This window comes from Drosophila tropicalis, unplaced genomic scaffold (genome assembly GCF_018151085.1).
Source record: "Drosophila tropicalis isolate 14030-0801.00 unplaced genomic scaffold, ASM1815108v1 contig_4, whole genome shotgun sequence".
In the NCBI taxonomy this organism is placed as follows: domain Eukaryota; kingdom Metazoa; phylum Arthropoda; class Insecta; order Diptera; family Drosophilidae; genus Drosophila; species Drosophila tropicalis.
This window is the reverse complement of record NW_027172862.1, coordinates 628537-649069: the sequence shown is the minus strand read 5'-3', so window position 1 is coordinate 649069 and position 20533 is coordinate 628537. Positions and strand designations below refer to the sequence as shown.

General features: G+C 36.4%; 1 protein-coding gene across 1 annotated transcript; it reads right to left on the bottom strand.

The window, feature by feature from the left end:
• Positions 1–1045: 1045 nt before the first annotated feature.
• On the bottom strand, positions 1046–19345 carry LOC137573334 (inactive dipeptidyl peptidase 10). The gene is made up of 11 exons (XM_068285264.1): positions 19297–19345; positions 18885–19051; positions 15796–15929; positions 6104–6317; positions 5950–6044; positions 5799–5884; positions 5206–5736; positions 3878–5143; positions 3625–3819; positions 3398–3558; positions 1046–3333 (listed from the first exon to the last, which is right to left on the bottom strand). The coding sequence occupies exons 3-11, from the start codon at positions 15910–15912 to the stop codon at positions 2987–2989; spliced, it is 3012 nt and encodes a 1003-aa protein (XP_068141365.1). The 5' UTR covers positions 15913–15929; positions 18885–19051; positions 19297–19345; the 3' UTR covers positions 1046–2986.
• Between the last annotated feature and the right edge of the window lie 1188 nt (positions 19346–20533).

Below are 20533 nucleotides of genomic sequence, written 5' to 3'. Positions count from 1 at the left end.
TTTATCGTTATTTTGTTTTATAATTATCTTTTATTTGGAAATACATAGTTTTTTTTTTCTGCTGCACATTTTAAACTATTCTTTAGATTTATTTTTTATGTTTTTCTTTTTGGTTTTCAACTGTTTGAAAGTTTGTATGAATTGTTTTGTTATCGTTTTTGAAACCAAATAACTTGATGTGGTAAATAAAAATGGAAAAAAAGAATAAAAAAACGGTGTCAATGTTATAGTTTGGTCTTTTTTTTTTTTGTATATTAACAAATAAAACCAAAAATTGTACATTCTGTCTAAATACTTTTGTACTTTATGGAAATGAGACTTATTCATTGGTTTGTTGTTTCTTGTTTTATTAATTAATTTCTTTTTCTGTTTGTTTTTTTGTTTTGTTTTTGTTTGCTGTTAGCTTTGCGTTTACATGTCTTGTTCCACGTTTGAGTTTCGTTTTTGTTAAAGTGTTAGTTTAAGTTTTACTTTTAGTTGAAATACATAAAATACACATTCGTTTTGTTTTTATATAGCATAATTATTATTTTTATGTTTGGTATTTGTTTTTCCTTTTTTTTTTTTTTTTTTTTATTGTTTTTAATCATGACATTTTTTGTATGTATGAATGCATTTTTGTATACAGATTTTTTTTTCTTGTTTTAAACATTTATAAATATTCTTTATTTGTTTTTCCATTTGTGTCTTTTTTTAACATTCAATTATAGTCCATTTTTTTGTTGATGTTTTTTTTTTTTATTTTTGCGCTATTTGTTATTCAACAGTTACATATACAGTTTTTTTGTTTTTTTTTTTTTTTTTTTTTTTGGTTTTCTCTAGATATTTTGTTTTTTCTTTTTTTCTTTTTTTTTTTTTTTTTGGTTTAAGTAACATTTTTGTTAGTTTTTAATTTGTATTTCCTTTCCTCGGGTACAACATTTAAAGCTTGCCTATTATTTTTTTCATTCGGTTTGTGTATGTTTTTGTTTTTAGTTGGTTTGGAAGTATTTTAGTTTCATTTATCGTTTGACTTTTTTTTTTAGTTTATATATGTAGTTGTTGCTTTTTCTTTATTTTTATATTTTAGTGTTTTCAATCAGCAGCCGATTGAATAATTCTCTATAATTAAAACCTTTCATTCGACACATTTTTTTTTTTTGGGTGGGGGAGAGGCTTATTGACGCAACATTTAACACCTAAGTATGTGTGTGTGTGTGTACGTGTGGTATAATATGTACTAGTTGCTATAATTTATGAGAATTCATTCTCATCAAATATAAATGGCAATCGATCGGTTTCTATAGTTCTGCAAAATTTCCCTCGAAATACCTACGAATTGGTCACTTGGTTTGAGTACCGAGATTAGATATTTAATTACTTTCGAGTGGGCTTATAATTGATACTGTCAGTAATTGGTTTTAAATATCTTTTGTTATGTTTCGATTTTGGACTTTGGAATTTTATAATATGCAGAGCTATAAAAATCTTTGACACAGCCAAAGTAAATCTTGCCTTTTGTTTCTAATAGTTATAAACTTTTACTTTTTTTCGTTTATATTTTGTCATTTATAGTAAAATTTTTGGTTTTAAATCTTTCATTAATGTTAATGGTAAAAAATCTAAAAAAAATGTGTTTTCCCCCATTTGTTTTCTTTTGTTTTGTTTTTTAAATACATTTTTTCGTATCGTAAAAAAAAAAAAAAACAACAACAATAATTATAATTTATCAATTTTTCTACAAACATGTATGAAAAAAATTGTTGTAAATATTAACTTAAGCAGCAAATACCCTAGATTTATGTGTCCACTAGCTAAATTGCAGGGTATTCGTTTTCATTTTTGTTTTTTGGATTTATAGTCGCTTCAGTGTCGACTATCACAAACGATTTTGGAATGGAATTGAAGCATTGAACTACTCTCAAATAGTTAACTAATTAAATGTTTATTATCGTTTGCTTTCGACTTGTTCGATTAAAAGTATTTTATTATATATCAATTCGTTTAATTTGGACAAAAAAATAACATACTTAATATTTACAGAAGCAAAGAACAAAAAAAAAAAAAAATAAAAAAAAATTAACCACAAACGTTCAGTCAATATACACACAATTCAGACATTTACATACACACTTATATTTTTTATGTTTTTAATTACATTTAAATATATATATATATATATTTGTATTTGTATTTGTATTTGTAAATAATAACACATACACATACGCATGTGACGAATAAACTAATTCAACATATACATACATACATAAAATAGTTGAACTTTATTATATTTAATCATATTTATTATTATGTTTTGTTTTGTTTTTTTTCTTTTTGGTTGTTTTTCCCCTACGGAATCATCGACGACGAATATGCACGGCAACGACAATTTGCTCAATTCTCAAGATTTATTTTGTTTTAATTATGTTAAATACAATATGTTAATTAATCAGTCGCATAAATGAATCACCTGGCTGGCTTATAGCTCTCTTTCTCCAATAAAAAATTGTTTAAATAATATTCTTATATTTGTTGGAAATTTCAATTATTTGCAATTATTTTGAAAATTTCTTGAAGATACTTTCAACGCGTCAATAGTGATCGAAGAAGGAGCAAATTGGAGCGCAAGATACTAACTTACTCGCTCACGATCACTCGCTCGTTCGCATTGGCACTCGCTCCTTTCACAGTTGTGTTCCATTCGCTTGTTAGTGCTGTAGTATCTTCATTTTCTTGGCCAACGCCGTTTGGGATGGCTGCAATTTCCGTTTGCTACTGTAATTGCATAATTTTCCAGAGAATTTCTTGCTTAGTGTCGTTGTCGTTGAGGTCATTAGATCGAGCACTTGTAGGCTATGATCTAATTCGTCTAGCGCTGATCCGAGCGTTGTTGATGTTGTTGTTGTGGCTGTTAGATTACTGCTCGGATCTGGATCCGGATTGATTTCAATATCGTTGAGCTGATTGGCCAACGGATCCTCGTCGTAAGGATCGTAGGGGGTCTTAATTATTGTTTAAACACAAATAATCCCGTCGGATCCCACTCGTTGTCATCGACAGGTCCGAAGCATTCATCGAAGTACCATTCCATTGTCTTGTAGACATGGCTCAGCGATCGGCCAATTGTATGATCCTCATCGGGATAGACCTGATGACGGAATTTAACTTGCTGATCGACCAATGCTCTAACCAGCATTAAAGTATGCTCCTGATGAACTAGTGTATCGGCGGTGCCATGCATTAGCATTAGATTTCGTCCCTTGATATTGCCAGCTTTCATTGTCAGATCGGCCTCTTGCAATGCTCGCAAATAGTCGCCCTTAAGCGGTATATACCGTTCGGTGAAAAATGAATCTATAGGAAAGAAATAAAATATGTTAACAAGACATTGTCTAGAATGAAGGAAACTGCTACTCACAGTGATAGCCAAAGCTAACGATCGGATTTATGGCCACAGCGCATTGGAGCACCTGTTGAGAGTCATCGATTAGCATCATGGCAGATGCATAGCCACCGTAGCCCCAGCCAAAGGCGCAAATGCGCAATGGATCGATAAATTTTAGATTATCGCGCAAATATCTAGACAAAAAGAAAAAAACCTTGAATGTGATGCACTGAAGATCCGAGGGAAATGCCAATACTTACGTGAGAACACCCAGTTGATCTTCCACCTCAACGGTGCCCAATTTGCCATGGACCTGAGTACGTAACAATTCGCCCTGATAGCCACTGCCACGACCATCGATTTGTGCCACAATGAAACTACGTTGACTGGCCAAATACCAATTCCAGTCGACATGGAAACGCTCTGTGACCAATTGAGAGCCCGGTGAGGCATCGCTAAATGGGAATTGAATGAGAACTAAGGACCCTTGTGTGGACTGGTGGTTGTACTTACACATGCAGGACCAAAGGAAATGCCACCTCTTCTTCCTCACGCATGCCAGGTGGCATAAAGAGCCGCACCTGTGCATGGAATCCGTGACGTATTTCCACACTAAATGTTCGCATTTGGGGCACGGCCAACTGGGCAAGACGATGGCGTAACACATCGCCGGCATTGAGAACGAATACCTTTTCGTTGGTAGCCGTCTCAACCAGATAGACACTGGGCGCTTCGGGACCCAGACATTCTTGCACATAGTAGCCAAAGTCACGACTAAATTGCACACGATTGTATAGACAATTTTTGGGTATATCGTAGATACAATCATCTGGTTCGAGACGTGCAACAATATCATCCCATCGATCATCGTTGCCCGCAAACGATCCAGATGAGGATCCTGATGATGATGATGATTGCGGATTGGAGGAGGATGGACCCGTACTACGCGCTCTATGCAAACGATAGGTCGCCTCCGTATTGTCGCATGTCAGACATGTGGGTTGAGTCGATGTTATATAAGTGCGATTCGATTCGGTAACGTTTAGTTTAAGGCTGATCTTGTAGAGATGCCGTTCGCCCGGACGTTTCTCAGGAGCAGCCATAAAGTAAACAATTTCATTGGCCTCATCCCAGCCAAGTATTTCGGTGACCTCGAATCGGCCCATGGTAAGTGGCACTGGTCGGCGGTCCAGTGATGATATGAACACCACATGCCGATAATGGCCATGTTCGCCATCTCGCACCGGCAGACGTTTCAGCAGGTAGCCACCTTGGGATATTTCATAAGTGGTCTGTCCATTTGTCACATTGGCCAGACTGTCATTGCTCGGAGATGATTTGCCTTGCGTCTCCTGCAATTGCAATTGCCATTGCATTTGCATCTGCAGTTGCCGTTGTCCCAGAACTCGCATTTGGGCAGCAATTCGGACGGAAAAGATTGGTTTCTCCGCCGGCAGGACCCAACCATCATTGATGGTCACCTCTGTGTGCACCACCTGGCAATTGAATTGCGGTGCACGGCAAATCACTGTCGTTGCTTTTGTCTGATCGCGATTTGTCACTGTGACCGACAGATCGATGGGCGAGGCCCAGGTTAGACCGCCCACATAGCTTCCGTTGGCCAGTTCGGCGGGCAATTTGATTTGAATGGGAAATATGTACTTAATCACCGATAAATTGACCACATTCACCGTCACATTGGGATTGCGGGCCCCGGCCTTGGGGTAGCGTTGAGTCAAAACCGCTGGATACTTGATGTCATCGCCCATCCAAGTGTATCTGAAGGGAAACGAAAAAGGTTTATAACGAACATTTCATAGCTTCGCAAGGACATCTCGTACTTGTATTCATTGACATCGCTGTCATTGTAGCTAAGAAAGGCCAGAAATAGTCCATCCGGCGAGAAGGCCATGCTACTCATCCGGCTTTCCATCAATTCGGGAACATTCTCATATGTCCAGTCGGGTATACCATTGTAGTAGATGCCCCCCAATCCAGTGTGGGTAATGCGACAGACCAGCTCGCCCTGCACCTTGGGCTTGTAATAGATATCATTGTAGTGGACAAAAGCAATCGCCTGATTCAGCGAATAGGGGGCCGATGTGCTGCCCGTTGTGCCAGCCGCATTCGAAGTCCCAACCGGGCTGGCCACTATGGGCTTGCCGCCTGCTGCGGCACCAGCCAGACTATTGAGTATTATACTTCCGCTTGGCAATGGAGCCATCGTAGACGTCGATGGCGAGATGGGTGCTGGGGGTGGTGGTGGATTGATTGGTGCCCAAACCACATGCTGTAGACGTGGAGCTTCGGCAATGTTCTCTGTTGGTCCCAGTGGAAATGTATTTGCTGTTTGTACCTCATACACATGGTGTCTGAAAAAGCCGGGGGACATCATGACCCAAATGCGTCATAGTTAAGACATCTGATAACCTACCTAGATCCTTCGGCATTACTGTCCGATTGAAGTAGAACATACTTTTGATCGGGTGCAACTAGAAATGATTCCGCATTCAATTGTCGCTAAAACCAAAACAAAATCAAAACCCAATTATAATTAAAGTAGAAGTTGCTTTAGTTCGACTTACAAATGTGGAATTGGTCATAAGAATGCGGGTGGTATAATCGGCCATATTGAGGATGGAGAGGCCGCCAGTTGGATCGCGATAGACGAGCTCATTGTCTGCAATGAAATTGGTTAGATTAAAGCCAAAAGTCGTCCAAAAGGAATTGAGAACAAACCATTGCTCCAGGTGCCATTAAATGGCCGCCATTGCAGACTTTTGCCCAATATATCGCTGGGCAACATACGGCGACCCCGTATTCGTAGGCCCTCATCTTCCGGCGATAGCAAAAATATCGAAAATATTATCAAGCTAAAGACAGCGGCAATTACCAATAGAGCTATGAATATGCCACGCCAATTTCGTCGTTCTGGTGAAATGGCGACAAGTTCCTAAAAATATACAAAAAAACAAACACACACACACACACACAAATTATATTTAATGCTTGAATTTTTTTTCCTTTTGTCAAATCTGTCAATCGGTTTTAGCATAAATTTTGGTAAATTGGAGTACAATTTAAGCACATTTCAGTGCCGGATTTGCAAATGCTACGGGCCCCGCGAATTTAGGGGCCATGCTCTTAAAGATTTTTGAATCATTTATAGATTTTATTCATTTCACAAATTTATTTCGAATGGAATTTTAATCGTGCTAGTCATCAATGGAGACAAAAATTGCCAAGGAACAGCAAATTATTTCATTGAACCTAAATTTCATAAAGATTTAGTTGATTTTTGGAGTATTTGAAAAATTTACGTCTTCATTTTTAAGTTGGAATAATCTCTTTCGATCTGCATTACAATCCCGAGGATTTAATTTCCAAAAACCATCTAAACCTTGTAGTATTTTATCATCAATTGGATATCAAATGGTAAAGATTTGAACCTATTCAAATTCAATTCATTCAATTGCAGAATGGGTTACTTTTGTGCCCTCTCCCTTTCCCCGCTTCACGCGATAAATAAATGAATACATAAATCGAAATTATCATCTTCCCAATCCCAAAAGATTTTCATTATTATTTGTGTTTAGTTTATTTTTTAAGTTCTTGAAGTGGATTAAATTTTGGCGTTTATTGTGTCTCTGTTTTTGATGTTATTCAATTTATTAATTGAAATTTGTTATTGCATTTTGCTTATTCCGTTATTGCGTATTTGGTTTTAATTAAAAATTTCTTCTCTCATTTTATTGCCACGAACAAAGTGTCATACAATTGTTTTTTTAGGCTTTCCGAAAGTATAATGAAATCTGTTTGTCCAAACTATTGAAACGAATCTTTTTATATCAGCTTCTATCTTATATTTGAATCTGAACTATAACATATAGAAATCGGAAATAGAAATTGTTGTTCCGCATTACATCATTGTATTCAAGCACAAAAAGAATGTTAGAAGTCAAGGATTGTCAGGATAAAGCCAAAGTCAACCAGTTAAGAACAACTCAAATGACATCTATCCAAAATGTTTAAAACAAGTCATAATAAATACTTAATCCTGACATATTTTTGTGCACTTTAAATAAATCTGCGATGCTTCATTGATTCACTTCACTCGATGACAAGAAATCGATTGTTTGCTCTTCTTTTCTTAATGTTTTTTTAGTTATGTTTTTATTTTTTTTGGTTTATTGATGACTGCTGATGGCATTGATCGACTTGCAGCTGAACAAATATTTTTCATTCGGTTTATATTTTTTTGATTTTCGCTTTTTTCTCGGCTCTGGCGAATGCAGTGAATGGAAAAATCAGGGGTGGGCGGGGCAAGAAACAAATTGCCAATCGTGGGAGGAAGTGCCAAAAAGGGGCAAAATGGCAATGCAATCGATGCCATAGACCAAAAGATGGAGGCGTGGCAAACGTTGTTGTCCTTGATGCAACTTAATTGACAAGCGAATGCGAAGCAATTTAAGGCCAAAAAAGGTCATACATACATACATATGTACATACACACTTTTGCTCCTCGTCAGCGAATTCCTTTATTCTCGAGCTGAATTCTAAACTAATTTAATGCACTTTGCATGTTGATTTTGCTCGACTGAGGCTTGGCTTAAAATTTGTGGATGGGATACGGGGAGGCGGGCCATGCGGGTCCCAGTTCTGAAATTCATTTAAATTTCCGTTTCGATTTGCATTTAAATGGATTGAATTCATGTGGCAATGAAATTGCTAATTGAAATTCGTTTTGTTTTGATTGATTATGAGAAGAAGAGTAATTCAATTTTGTCTGTCTGTAAGCAACATTCATTCTTAGATGGATGAAAGTGAGCAACAAGGAAAAGAGAGCTATAAAAATGTTCAAGTACCATAACATACATAATTCATAAAGTTTGATTGGTTCTCTTTTTTCATTTTTATTGTCATAGTTGCCTTAAGTGCGAGTAGGTAGTAAAAAGAATCGAAAGTAAAGTTAACGATTATTGGAGTGAAGTATCTCAAAATGCTTAAAGTGACAGCCAAAAGTCTTCTCCAAAGTTCCTAAATATAAAATATTGAAAAATACTTAACATATTAATATAGTTTTGCTTAAATGAGTTAAAACAGTTGACATGAAAACGATTAATACAGAACTTGCTGTTTCGATGCTAACCTAAAAGTATGCAACAAAAAATTAGATTTACTCTCAGAGACCCAAAAGGAGTTTAAACCTTCGATTCGAATAAAAACATTGTCATTCAGTTGAACATTTACTTTGTAAGCAGACTGTCAGCTGCAAATTTTGTCTTCCTTTAAGCTTATTTTTGTGTTTGATGTGTGCTAAAACTTATCGCACTCGCCCAGTCACATGCTCGTCACATTGTTCATTGAAATGAGATTCACCCGAGTCTCGGACTCAGACCCAGTACCAGTCCCAGTCACAGTCCCAGTCCCAGAATCAGACTCAAAATCGTAGAAGTGAAATCCAATTAAGTACTCAACGTTTGGTAGAGGCGGTGAGAATGAAAATTAAAGACTCAAAAACAAAACGAACGAGAAATGGCAACATTTCTGAGTGCAACTTTGTGTATAGTCCTTTGCATGTGGGTGTTTATGGGTGTGTGTGGGTGTCTGTGTGTGTGTGGGTATGTATGTATGTAGTTGGGAAATTGTTTATGCTAGACCATAAAGCAAAAGGCTGCCTCCGGGCATGCCAAACAACAGTTCGCACAGTTTGCATTTTCCTGATCCTTTTGTTTGGGTTGCGCTCACTGCAAACAATTTGCGGTAATTATTTGCCAAAAATAAGGGGAAAAAAAAATGAAATTCTTTCTGTTCTCTTTCTAACCAAAAGTCCGCGGAGATGAGATGCTAAATACGAAAGGTCACTATGAGATATTAGGATTTCCAAATATGTAACATGTTTTTAATTTAATTATTGCAAATATATTATTAATTTCTATCATTTCTTCCTACTTATTATTATTTATTTAAATTAATGTAAGGAGAGTTGTAATGCTTTTGGTTTTAATTCTCTTTAAAAACTAGATCAAATGTCTATTCTAGAAACTCAAAGACCGATTGAGTTAAGATCAGTTTATAAAGTGTTATACATGTCGCATGAGTAATACTTATTTTAATACATATTTTGCTACTGGGCAAGATGCAAATGATGCAAACACAATGGTTTCCATCGATTCAAACAGATGAATGTAGGAAATTACCTTCATTCTCCTGTCTGCATCCGGTTTCCTGTCCCCCTTTTTTTCCATGAACAACGTTTACTTAATGAGCTGTAAATGCATTGCGCCTGAAGTGCCGCGGCTGGTCCAAGGCCAATAACAACAATAAGTACGTTTTTGTGGTAATCTCCTCCCTTCCAGCTAAACGGCCCAAATCCCAATCCCAATTCGAACTGCCAGCTGCCAACTCTATATCCACTGCAGCCATAATTTACGCCTGTTTTCATTTAGCGTGGCTTTGCAGGCATACGCATCATCATTTTGGCCACAAACAGAAACGAAAAAAATAAATTGGCCGCTGGCCCCAAAAATATCTACGTAGAATGAAACCAAAGAGTTGGCTTGAAGTTACTTTGTCCATGCCGAAGTCTCTATACCCTTACTTACTCCATACTCTAACTTTTTATTGTACTAATTAGGCATATAGACGTAAGCTCTTATTGCGGAAACTTGCCCCCTGAAGTATGCAATAGTCTGCCACAGTTTTCAATAGATTTGTAACTTTTCATCTATCCATTCATCTGCGAGTTCTCACTACTGCTCTTTTCGACAGTTATGCCCATTTTGCGTTTTGTATTTGTATTGACGTCTGGAAATGCGATTACTAGATCGATTACTTCAAATACTTGTGACCCTTCGCTATTGTTGTATATATGATTGCAGGTGTTTGCTCTAGCAAACATTTAATCAAAGTGGTTAGTTACATTGTTGTTTTAGAAGAGTATAACAAGACCAAATCGATTTCGAGGGCTGTTTGCAAACTTTATGAGTGGGATAATAACAATTAGAGCAAAATACAAATATAATTAAATCTAAAGGCAGAAGCTAACATAAATATGAAAGGGTATAGCAGTTTGTTTAAACTATTTTCTTATCTAGATGACCAATTGCCATAAGGGATTGGGTAACCCTCGTTTTCATAAACTTTCCCTCATTGAATTTATGCCTAAAATTGAATGGCCCTGAATATACGGCATGGATACATACATAGAAATATATATATAGATATAGATAGCTAGGCTTGGAGTGTCCTGTTCCATGCTCACTCCTACACATTTTTTGTTGTGTTTCATTCTGTTTTCATTTTTATTATTTTGGGTTTCATTTATGTTCCGTTTTGTCCGTCTGTTTGCGTTTTGGCCCAGCAATTGTCACACCTTCTCTATGGCTTAGTATCGCATTAATAGCTAATGAACGAGACAGTGTGCCAGGGACAATGAGTGGACAATAACAATGCCAAACAATTCACAATTGTTGTCCACTAAACGAGGGAATATAAATTTTGATGTTAGTTCCTTTTGTTAGTGTGCCTTGTTCATCGGTGCGAAAGTCCTTTAATCTGTCTCTTTCTTTTTCCCTTCTTCTCCTCCATCATCCCACAGAAATTCTCTATAGATTTTTTCTGCTCTGTTCTCTATGGACTGCATTCATAATTTTGGTCAAACGCAGTAAACTCCGCCCACTTTTGGCAATTAATTTGGTTTTATGTTTTTTTTTTTTTTCTCAGCTCCCAAGCAGAGTTTTTGCCCTATGCGAACTTTGTGTACCCTACACTATTGATATACAAATTTAGGTGAATTTATATATTGACAATATTATTTCTATATTTATTTATGGCTTTTGGCTTACTTGGAGGTATACATATACCTTTAGCTTTAGCGAGGGTATCGAAAGAATGCTTTTAGGTAAAACTAATGTTGGACTTGGGGGTCAAGTCGTTGGGGAATATGTCTTGTATACGCCAATTGGCCATGACGTGTAATTAGAATCTAACTTTACCCATTCTATCCTTGAACTGGGTGGAGTTAAATGGCAACTTATTTGTTTCAATTTGTAGTAAATTTGTTATAATAAAAGTAAATGATTAACTTAAACTTTCATATAAGCTATACCGGCGATTTTTTGGCACTGAAACACACGAAATTGAAGGAAGTTTGAAATGTATCCTTAAACCTATTTCATTTACTTGAATGAATCGCAAGGATCTCTTGAAATACTTTGGATATTTGTCTTCTATCTGATGATAAGACTTTATTTTGAAAGAGTTGCAATTAAACTAACCTCCAATAAATGTTGATCCATGCTTGTCGACTGTCAGGGTTCAACTAAATGTAGGTGTTTCTTTTCTTTTTGGTTTTTTTTGTGTAGGTTATTTTTTTAACTAGAATTTGTAATAATAAGAACAGAGAGAGAGAGAGAGAGAGAGACCGAGAGCCACACACACACATTTATATTGAAATTCGGCATAATGTCTATACATACATATGTACATAGATGACAGAAGCCACTAGGCACCAGGCACCAGGCACTACATGCTATTGCTAGGTAGGACAAGGGTCAGTAGAAAATGGCCCCCAAAGGACCCCAAAAAATCATTTGCAACATTGATGAGCAGGCAGAGACCGTGCCGGAGAACGAGCCAAAGACCGAGCCGGAGTCCGCACCGTGTCCGTGTATGAGGCCAAGTTGAACGAGCAAAAGTGGCAAACAAAGTTTTGCACACACAAAACTTATGTCATTATGATGGACTTTTGCGGTGGCTCATTTATAAAGTGACCACACCCACAACATAGCAGCCCATCTAGCTCATCTTTATTGTGCATGTGTCGGTCGGTCTTTCTGTCTGTCTGTCTGTTTGTATGTGTCACAGTTATTAATGAAAAGGGTAAAATGCCAAGAAGAAGAAAAAACAAATTGTAGAAGTTTTGCATTCCTTGCTTACTTGGTGGCACGCTGAAAGCCTTTTGGCCTTTTATCCGTATCTCCATTTGCTTTGCATGCAAAATTTATTGTCTACTTTTATTTATTGATCCAGTTTCGCCACACTTTGTCTTCGCCCAATCGCCGTCTTATCTTTGACCACAAATTGCCCCAAAGACGCTCTTGCAATCAGAGAAATAGCTAACCAAATTTAAAGGCTAAAGTGTTGGGGAAAAGAACTAGTTCCGTTTGCAATTTGCTGACTTATAATTTACCAAGTGAAGTCTTATAGACTAGATGAACTAGCGTAAAAAATAATTCAGGAGAATGTCGTTAAAAAATATGGAGCAGAGAATTACATATTAAAAGAATGGAAATTGGAACTAGTTCAAGAACATGAAGATCAGAAATAAGTGTTGGAAATATATGATTGAGTGAATTGGATTGAATTATGAATACTTTTCCAACAAAGTCCTGAGTATTCTACAGAATTGTGTCATCTTTTGATTGTAAAAATTAACTTTAAGAAATTTTAATGTAAAGTTTTAGGAAAAGGAGTCTATGCCACTTTGTGGCATATTTTTTAATGACCATTTTCTGCCATTTTTTTGTTTTTGCGAGTTATGTGTGTGAGTGTGAGTGAGTGTGTCTGGCTGTGGGTCCATGTTCGCAGCCGCCCACTTGTCATTAGCCAACAAATTGCCATTTTCCATTGCATAATTATGATAATTAAAAGGAAATCAGTGCAAAGAAGTCGGCAGGGCGGGAATTGACCTCGTCTCAACTTTTGCTTTCCCATTTTCATTAATGTTTTTTACTTTCTCATTTTGGAAAACTTTGTCAGCAAGTTGAAAATGAGTTTTAAGCTTATCCTTTCGTTTCAATTTCCTTCTGCCGTCCGCCATTCCATCCCAAATGAAATTTAATTTGTACATGAACAAAAAAAAAAGAAATGAAATAAAATAAAGACGATGAATTATTGGAATCATAAAATAAAGGTACAGATATATATATATTGTATATATTTGTTTTTTTTTTGTCGTTTTCGACAAAGACTGCTCAATTATTTTTGCTATTTCTTGCTATAAATTTTATTTGTATTTTATTTATTTATATTTACTACATTTCATCCTTCCTGCCATACAGATTTCCTTTCTTGCCGTCTTCCTTCCTGCCTTGCTCCTTGCTCGCCCGCTTACTTGCTGGCCAAAAAGGTAATAAAAGACAGGTGAACTCGTAAGGAGTTCGCTGGAAGGTGGGGATTTATTTATTGCAAAAGATTTGCAGCGCAAAAAGTTTCGTTTCCATTTTCTCATGGCGTATACCCTTGCTGTGGGTCTAAGACGCAGCCCCGAAGACTTTGTGTGCTCACATATGTATATATCTAATGGTCTCTCAGTTTATATATATATTTTTTAATTGGATGAAAAAACAACCGATTTTTATCGCTTTTTGACTAGGATCTGATCACCTATTCTATTCTATGAGAGTATATTAACTTCGGTTTGAAAACAAATTAGCTTTTCAGTTAATTTTTTTTTTCCTTTCTTTCTTTATTTTGTTTGGCTTTTCCAGGCGGCGACGACGGACAGAGGCTGTTTGTGATAGCAGCATTGCCTGAAGCTTTTCTGTGTGATATGGCAAATCAATATGGCAAATCGAGTTTCGAGTTTTATTTATGAGCCTCGTCCCCGTACCCAAAGCCCCCCCACACCATCTAAGACCGTGAATGTTTGCCACCTTCAATACCAAAATGAAATGCCAATCGAAAGTTGCTTTGCCGCTGCCGTTGCCGCCATTCAGTTTATAATTTCAAAAATTTATAAACTGCGAAATCTGTTCAAAACGTCTCTTCACCTTCTCATACTTCTCTTCCCTCCTTGGGTTTCCTTACTATGGTGCCTGTTCCTTTAGCTTCTCCCCTATGTGATCCTTTGTTTTATTCATGAAGCACAATCGAGGCGAGAAAAAAGGGGACAAGGAAATCGAAATTTTATGCTTTAAGCCTTGTCGCCTTCTTGACATTGTTGTTGTTGTTTTCGTCATTTCTCTGCCGCGTAGAAAAGCAATTAAATAAGCCTAGAAAAGGGATGTCACCTAATCCTTTTCCTTAGGCATTTTCGTTCTAGTCAAGCAGACAGGCAGCCAAGCAGCCAACACAACTCAAAGGACAACAGGCAAAAAAACATTTGCATACTTAATTAACATTGGCCAAAAATATTCAGTACATGAAATTGTTTCTAATATGCAGATGAGACGAGACAAAACTGAAATTCTGTACGTAAAAGAAATCCCTTACGAAAATAAAAACCGAAATTGCCATTTAACCAAAAGGAAAAATGCTTTAGAATTGCAAATTGGTTTTTGTTTTTTCTTTCCTAGCATTAGTTTTCTGTCATATACACTTACAGACTCAATACATCTCATCGTAAAGATATATGTATATGGGTATATGTGTATATGTATGTATGCGCCACATACCTAGACAGTTGTAATTTGATCAAAATACAGCAAATTAAATGAATGTGGCAATAGACAATTCAAAATCAATTGGCATATACGAGAGATGAATTTTAAGCACTTCACCCAATTGGTGGGCGGTTGTGTGTGTATGACAAGTGTTTTGTTTTTCAATGGAATCACGTTCTAAGTGGACATACACTTGGATCCACGATTGGTTCCCTGTCCATGTTCACGCATGAGCTAAAATAGATCTGCAGTTACTTAATAATTTACCAACACTGACCATCTGCTTAGATGTTTACCAGCACTCACTCACATTCACATGGAATAGATTCTGGAATACCACTTAATAAACTTAAGACTTGTCTTGCTTTAGTCCCTGATGGTTTTAACTGGGGTTAACCCAATGTCCATGTCGTTAAAAACTTATTACCTCAAATATATTCTTTTTCAACTGTATTAAAGTGAAATTTAAATTGATTTTTTAAAGTGATATCTTTTTTTTAACGCTTTCAAATGATAAGGAATGTAAATCACATTGCTTATAAAGTGAAATCTTCAAGCGACACAAAAAATGCCAATAAACAGCAACAACAAATATCTCAATAGTCCTGAATGTCATGAATTAAGTCAATTTTTTAAAAGTCTTTCAATTTGCATTAAAATCCATTTATAACTTTTAAAAATGAGTAAGAAACTGGCAAGGAAAATAGGTGGAATTATCAAAGAATTATCTAAAAATATCTCGAATAAAACTCTAACTTTGTGATTGTGTGAGTTTAAGACCGATTTCCTTAATTCCTATGTCTATTTGCTAATTCGAAAGTTGTCTTTAAGTTATCCAATTTTCGCAAAATCATGATATATACAAAATATAACCTTTTTTTATAGAATGATCGCTGCACTTAGCTTTGATTAAAAGTTGAATAACTTAAGACTGAAACGCAAGTGTGTTTGATGTGCCGTGGTAATGACATTATTGTTTTCTAAGGGGGGGTTCTGTTTCGCCTTGTTTACTCCTAGCCCATTTCCCAATTGAATTCAGCTCACCTCATCCTTGGGCACGAGAGTGACTTTTTTGATGGGCGCACTGTTGTTGACGACGACTGTTTCACGCTTTAGCGATGGACGCTTCAATGCCGAATGTGGCTTTTGTATTTCCACCATGTTTTTCCTTTGCACTTCTAATCACAATGATGGCAATGTTAATGCTGAGCTGATGCTGATGCTGATGCTAATGATTATGATGATGATAATGTTGATTATGGTTTATATTAGTTTGTCTGGCTTAAGGCTAAAGTGAAAGTGGCTTAGATGAGTCTTGGGAAATGTCAGACTGTTGCTATTGCTTTCCAGCTGTTGTTGATGCTGTTGATGCTGTTGATGCTGATAGTGCCAAGTCAAACGACTCATTAATCACACGATGAGGCCCATTTACACGCACTCAGGCATTAGCATACACTTGGAGAAAAAATTATTCCAACTCTATACCGATTTCACCCATCTGAACATAATAAAGGGCCAATGAATAATAAAAAAAAACCAACGAAATGTATCTCAATTCAAATTATATCGAATGTTTTGTTTTGTTTTTTGCTTCTTTTATTCCAAAATCACATGTTGATTCTTCTCAGTGCAGGTAACTTCTTTCTATATGTAGGTATAATATGTATATATTAGCACATTTTTTATGGCAACATACGCCATGTTGTCGCGGACATTATCCAAATTAGAAATGCGGACCCTGCTTACTTGCTCTGTCACTCGTAATTTTTGGGATTTTCGGTTGTTGTTTTTTTTTTTATTTCTTGTCTTTTAATGAGCTGTTTATGCAATCATCAAGCAAAGTTCCTTTAGGACCCGGTTTTTGGTTTGTGTTTAAGCAATAAATTTTGGCTAACCCTCCGCCAACCGCCCCCCCCATTGCTCCATCAATTCCCACACCGATATAAAAAGCAGGAAGAGGTGTAATTTGCATAATCGTGCAAAGGGAGGTCAAAGTCAACGTTAGTCTTGCGCCTGAATTAACCTGAAATGTGTCCACATAATATGACCAAAGAATAGCGTTTCAATTTTGTTTTTTTTTCTTCCTTTTGGTTGCTCTTTGCTGTTGCTGTTGGCAGTGTTGGGTGCCAGATAAACGACTTAGTTAAAAATTTAGCGTATAAAAATTGAATTAGCTTGCAGCCAACCCACAGCTCACAGCACACACACAGACACATGTGAGTGTGTGTGTGTAGGATAAAATTTTATGAAAAGAAACTCATAACCAAACCGAGCAATGTGCAGTCTGTGGCAGATGTTGGCTTAAACTTTACCTAAAAGTTGAAGCCTGAAAATGATTACAACAGGAAAAATCTTGAGACACATTTGCAATTTGCATATTGTTGAGTAAGTTGGCAAAAGTAGAAGAAAAAAAATCCGGTCAAGTGCTTGAGCCTGCGGCTGCTTCGTTTGCCTCGCACAACGGTGCGTATGATTGATGTGGTCAAAGAGAAAAAGTGTGAGGAGCAACGATACAACCCAAAAAAATAAAAGGCACTCAAACGACAATGGTTTCTATTGTTTGCATAGGTTTTGCTTTCGTCAAATCAATGAAAATCAATCCTTTTACCCTCACCCACCCCGCCCCCAACCTACCGTTAAGTTTCTTCTCAATTGTTATTGTTGTTTCTTGTGTCTTGTGTGGGGATTTTGGGCTTTCTTTCGTTTTTCTTTTTGCATAAAAAGTTTCTCAGTTTTTGAGTTTCGTTGCTGGAATTGCTTAAAGCTAGTATACGTATGTATATATGTATAGAGAATCAATACAACACCTTTTTCTAGTACATAAGGCTACTAAAAAATTGATTGAAAAGGGTCATTAGTGGATCGCATTGATATGTGAATAAACTATGCATACAACACACAAAATATAAAACAATTTATGTTATTCGATCCCAGTCAATACTTGGCAATTGTATGAATCGATCAAAGGGCCAAGGGTCAGTTCTAATCTATAAGTAGAAGTAACAAATTGAAGAGATCGTGTGATCGTGAGTCGTCAGTAGCAAGTTGGCTACTCAATTAGGTTGCTATAGTCATCAGTCGCAGAAGTTTTTTACCTATCAGTTTATATCTCGACAACAAATCGAAGAACATATACTTAAGAAGTTTTTAGTTTACAATTATCGATTCATACATTTTATATTTAACGAGTGTAGTCTAATTACTATTGACTAATTGAGCATAAATATTCATTTATAAAATGATGCTTTCAAATTGAAATTGAATTTGGGGTAACGTGTCGTATACGTGATGTGATCTCTATATTAACTATGTTAAAGCCATAAATTTCATTTAATCGAATTTCAAGCATATTGAATTTATAGTTTACATTTAAAATTGATGCAAAATGTTGCTTGACTTTTGCCTGGCAAACTCGTCTAAATGGCATATATCAATGACACACAATACTCGAGACATAAGTATACCCATATATAGAAACACACACACACACACACACACACACACATACAGACACACATATGGTGATTCCTTGAAGCTGTGTGCAAACAAAAGAGAAAATAAAAACCTAAGAAGATGAGGAGAAATAAAAAATGGCATAGGGCTATGGAAACCTTCTTCAGAGCTCTGGGCTTTAGGTTGGGTAAACATTTTTTTTTTTTCCTTTTTCTGTCTTTTTTGTCCTTTTTTCTTTTTTTTTTTTTGCACATGCTGCTGTGGGGCAAATGTTGTAGCCGGAGATTTTTGGGATGAGCGGGAGGATGGAGGGCTCGCGGGATGTTGTTTGCTGTCTGGATGGGGATGCGGGGAGGGGATGGGGATGCTGGGTTAGGTGCGAGGGTGTAAAGTGCATTCGAAACAGCTGTTTCGCATTGTGGCGAGAGTCGAAGTCGAGTCAAGTTGACATAGTTTATAGTTTTGTTGTCTTTTTGAATTGTTTTTCGAGCGGAAATTAAAAAATGTCCTTAAAGATTTATGTATGTCACACACTCACGCAAGACACACACACACACACACATACACAGATGTCTGCTCTCCATTCATTTACAACAACAGCTGTTTTAACAGCAACAGCAACAACAACAACAGCAAACAGTAACAACAACCTCCGTTTTAAGCCAACAATTGTGCCCAACCTCTTTTTCGGCGTGTGTTTTGTTCTTTTTTCTTCACTTTTCACTCGTTGTGTGTGTGTTTTTTTGTTTTTTTTGTTCTTTCTTTATTTATTATTATTATTTTTATGATCACATTTTTAATGGGAATTTTGTGAAAGTTTTCATTTTCTCCTTGTTTTTTGTTTTGCCTGTTTGTTTGGTAAAATGCGCAATGAACCAGTCAACAGCAGCAACAAAAACAACAGAAACAAATTTAACAACAAAAGAAATGTAAATACATGCACACACACACACACAAACACACACAGATACGCAGAGAAAACAAAATTAAATGTAATGTATGTATGATGAAAGTTAAAATTTTGAGAGGTAGCGCAAGGATATCGGAAGTGATAGCGACTAATATATAGGAGCGAACGAGATAGAAAGAGACAGAAAGTGTGTGAGAGAGAGAGAGAGGACTGAACGCAACAACGAACGCTTCCGTGCGGAAGTCTGGCGACGACTGAAAGTGAAACTGAATGGAGAAGGAACACATAACGGTAAACCCGTAAACTGTGCGTCTGCGTTGCTACAGTGTGCGTGTGTGTTTGTGTGTGTGTGCGTATCGGTGTGAGTAGATGGGCCGGGACGCTTTCTCATTTTGCCTTTTTTCTTTGTTGTTATTGTTTACATTCCAACACATTGAAACACAACGCACTAACACATCTAAACATTGCCGAATTCGGCGCCAATTCCTTTACACACACACACACACATACAAACGTCTTTTTAATGGGGCCAATCAGCTGTCTTGCATTAGTGTGAAAAGCTCTTGCTGTTGATAACAGCATTCTAGTGTCCAAGCTGAGCTTTTATGTTTCGGTTTAATAAAGTTTAACCCACAAACGAATTGGTTAGACATTCCAATACTCTAAAAAAGTCAAATTCGACAAGAATAAGAAAGAAAATACGCCAAAGAAACAAGTCCTTTTCATTGATTACCTTAAAGTTCACAAGAAATCAAAGAGGGGAAAGAGCACCTATGTTAATTATACAGCCCACTAACCACCGAGAGATCAAATCCTTGGATAATAAAAGATTGGATCGAGCCAAAGTTCTAATGTGTTGAAGATTAGGATGAGGTTTTTTTCTACATCATAAATCTATTTCAAATAATAAACCACCTAAGAGTTGAAACAAGAATTATGCATACAATTTTTAGCTCTTTCGATTTGTAACCTTTTTTTCAAACTTTAAGGATTGGTGAATCACAATTTAACATATCAAAACTTGTCTACACGTTTCTGAAACTATTAAAGTACATACATATGGCCGATTTTTAAAATACCAAGCATATATTTCAATCATCCGACTTTGCATATTGTGTCTTCAAAAGTTAGTGCATATATTAGTTTTGAATATGACTAAGTCTTGTCTGCTAAATAAATGAACTTAACTAAAAAGTTTCTCACTCGCTGATTACTCGCTCGTCGAAGCACTAAAACCATGCATAAGTAGTCAAGACATAAAGTCCGACTAAAAACTTAAGGACTTAGTTGGCATTTAGATAAATCTTACTATCAAATTCACTAAATTCAAAGTTTTTAAGCAAAGTTTCAAGTTTATATAAGCCTTGACAGAGTTTCCAACTGATTAAAGTTCACTTCAAGTCGACAAAATGTGTAGCT

Excerpts from the sequence above, each read along its gene's own strand:
- LOC137573334 (XM_068285264.1), bottom strand. The coding sequence starts at position 15,912 with ATGGTGGAAATACAAAAGCCACATTCGGCATTGAAGCGTCCATCGCTA. Across the intron at positions 5,885-5,949 it reads TTATGACCAATTCCACATTT|CGACAATTGAATGCGGAATC; the intron begins GTAAGTCGAACT and ends TTTTGGTTTTAG. Across the intron at positions 3,559-3,624 it reads GATCAACTGGGTGTTCTCAC|ATATTTGCGCGATAATCTAA; the intron begins GTAAGTATTGGC and ends CTTTTTGTCTAG.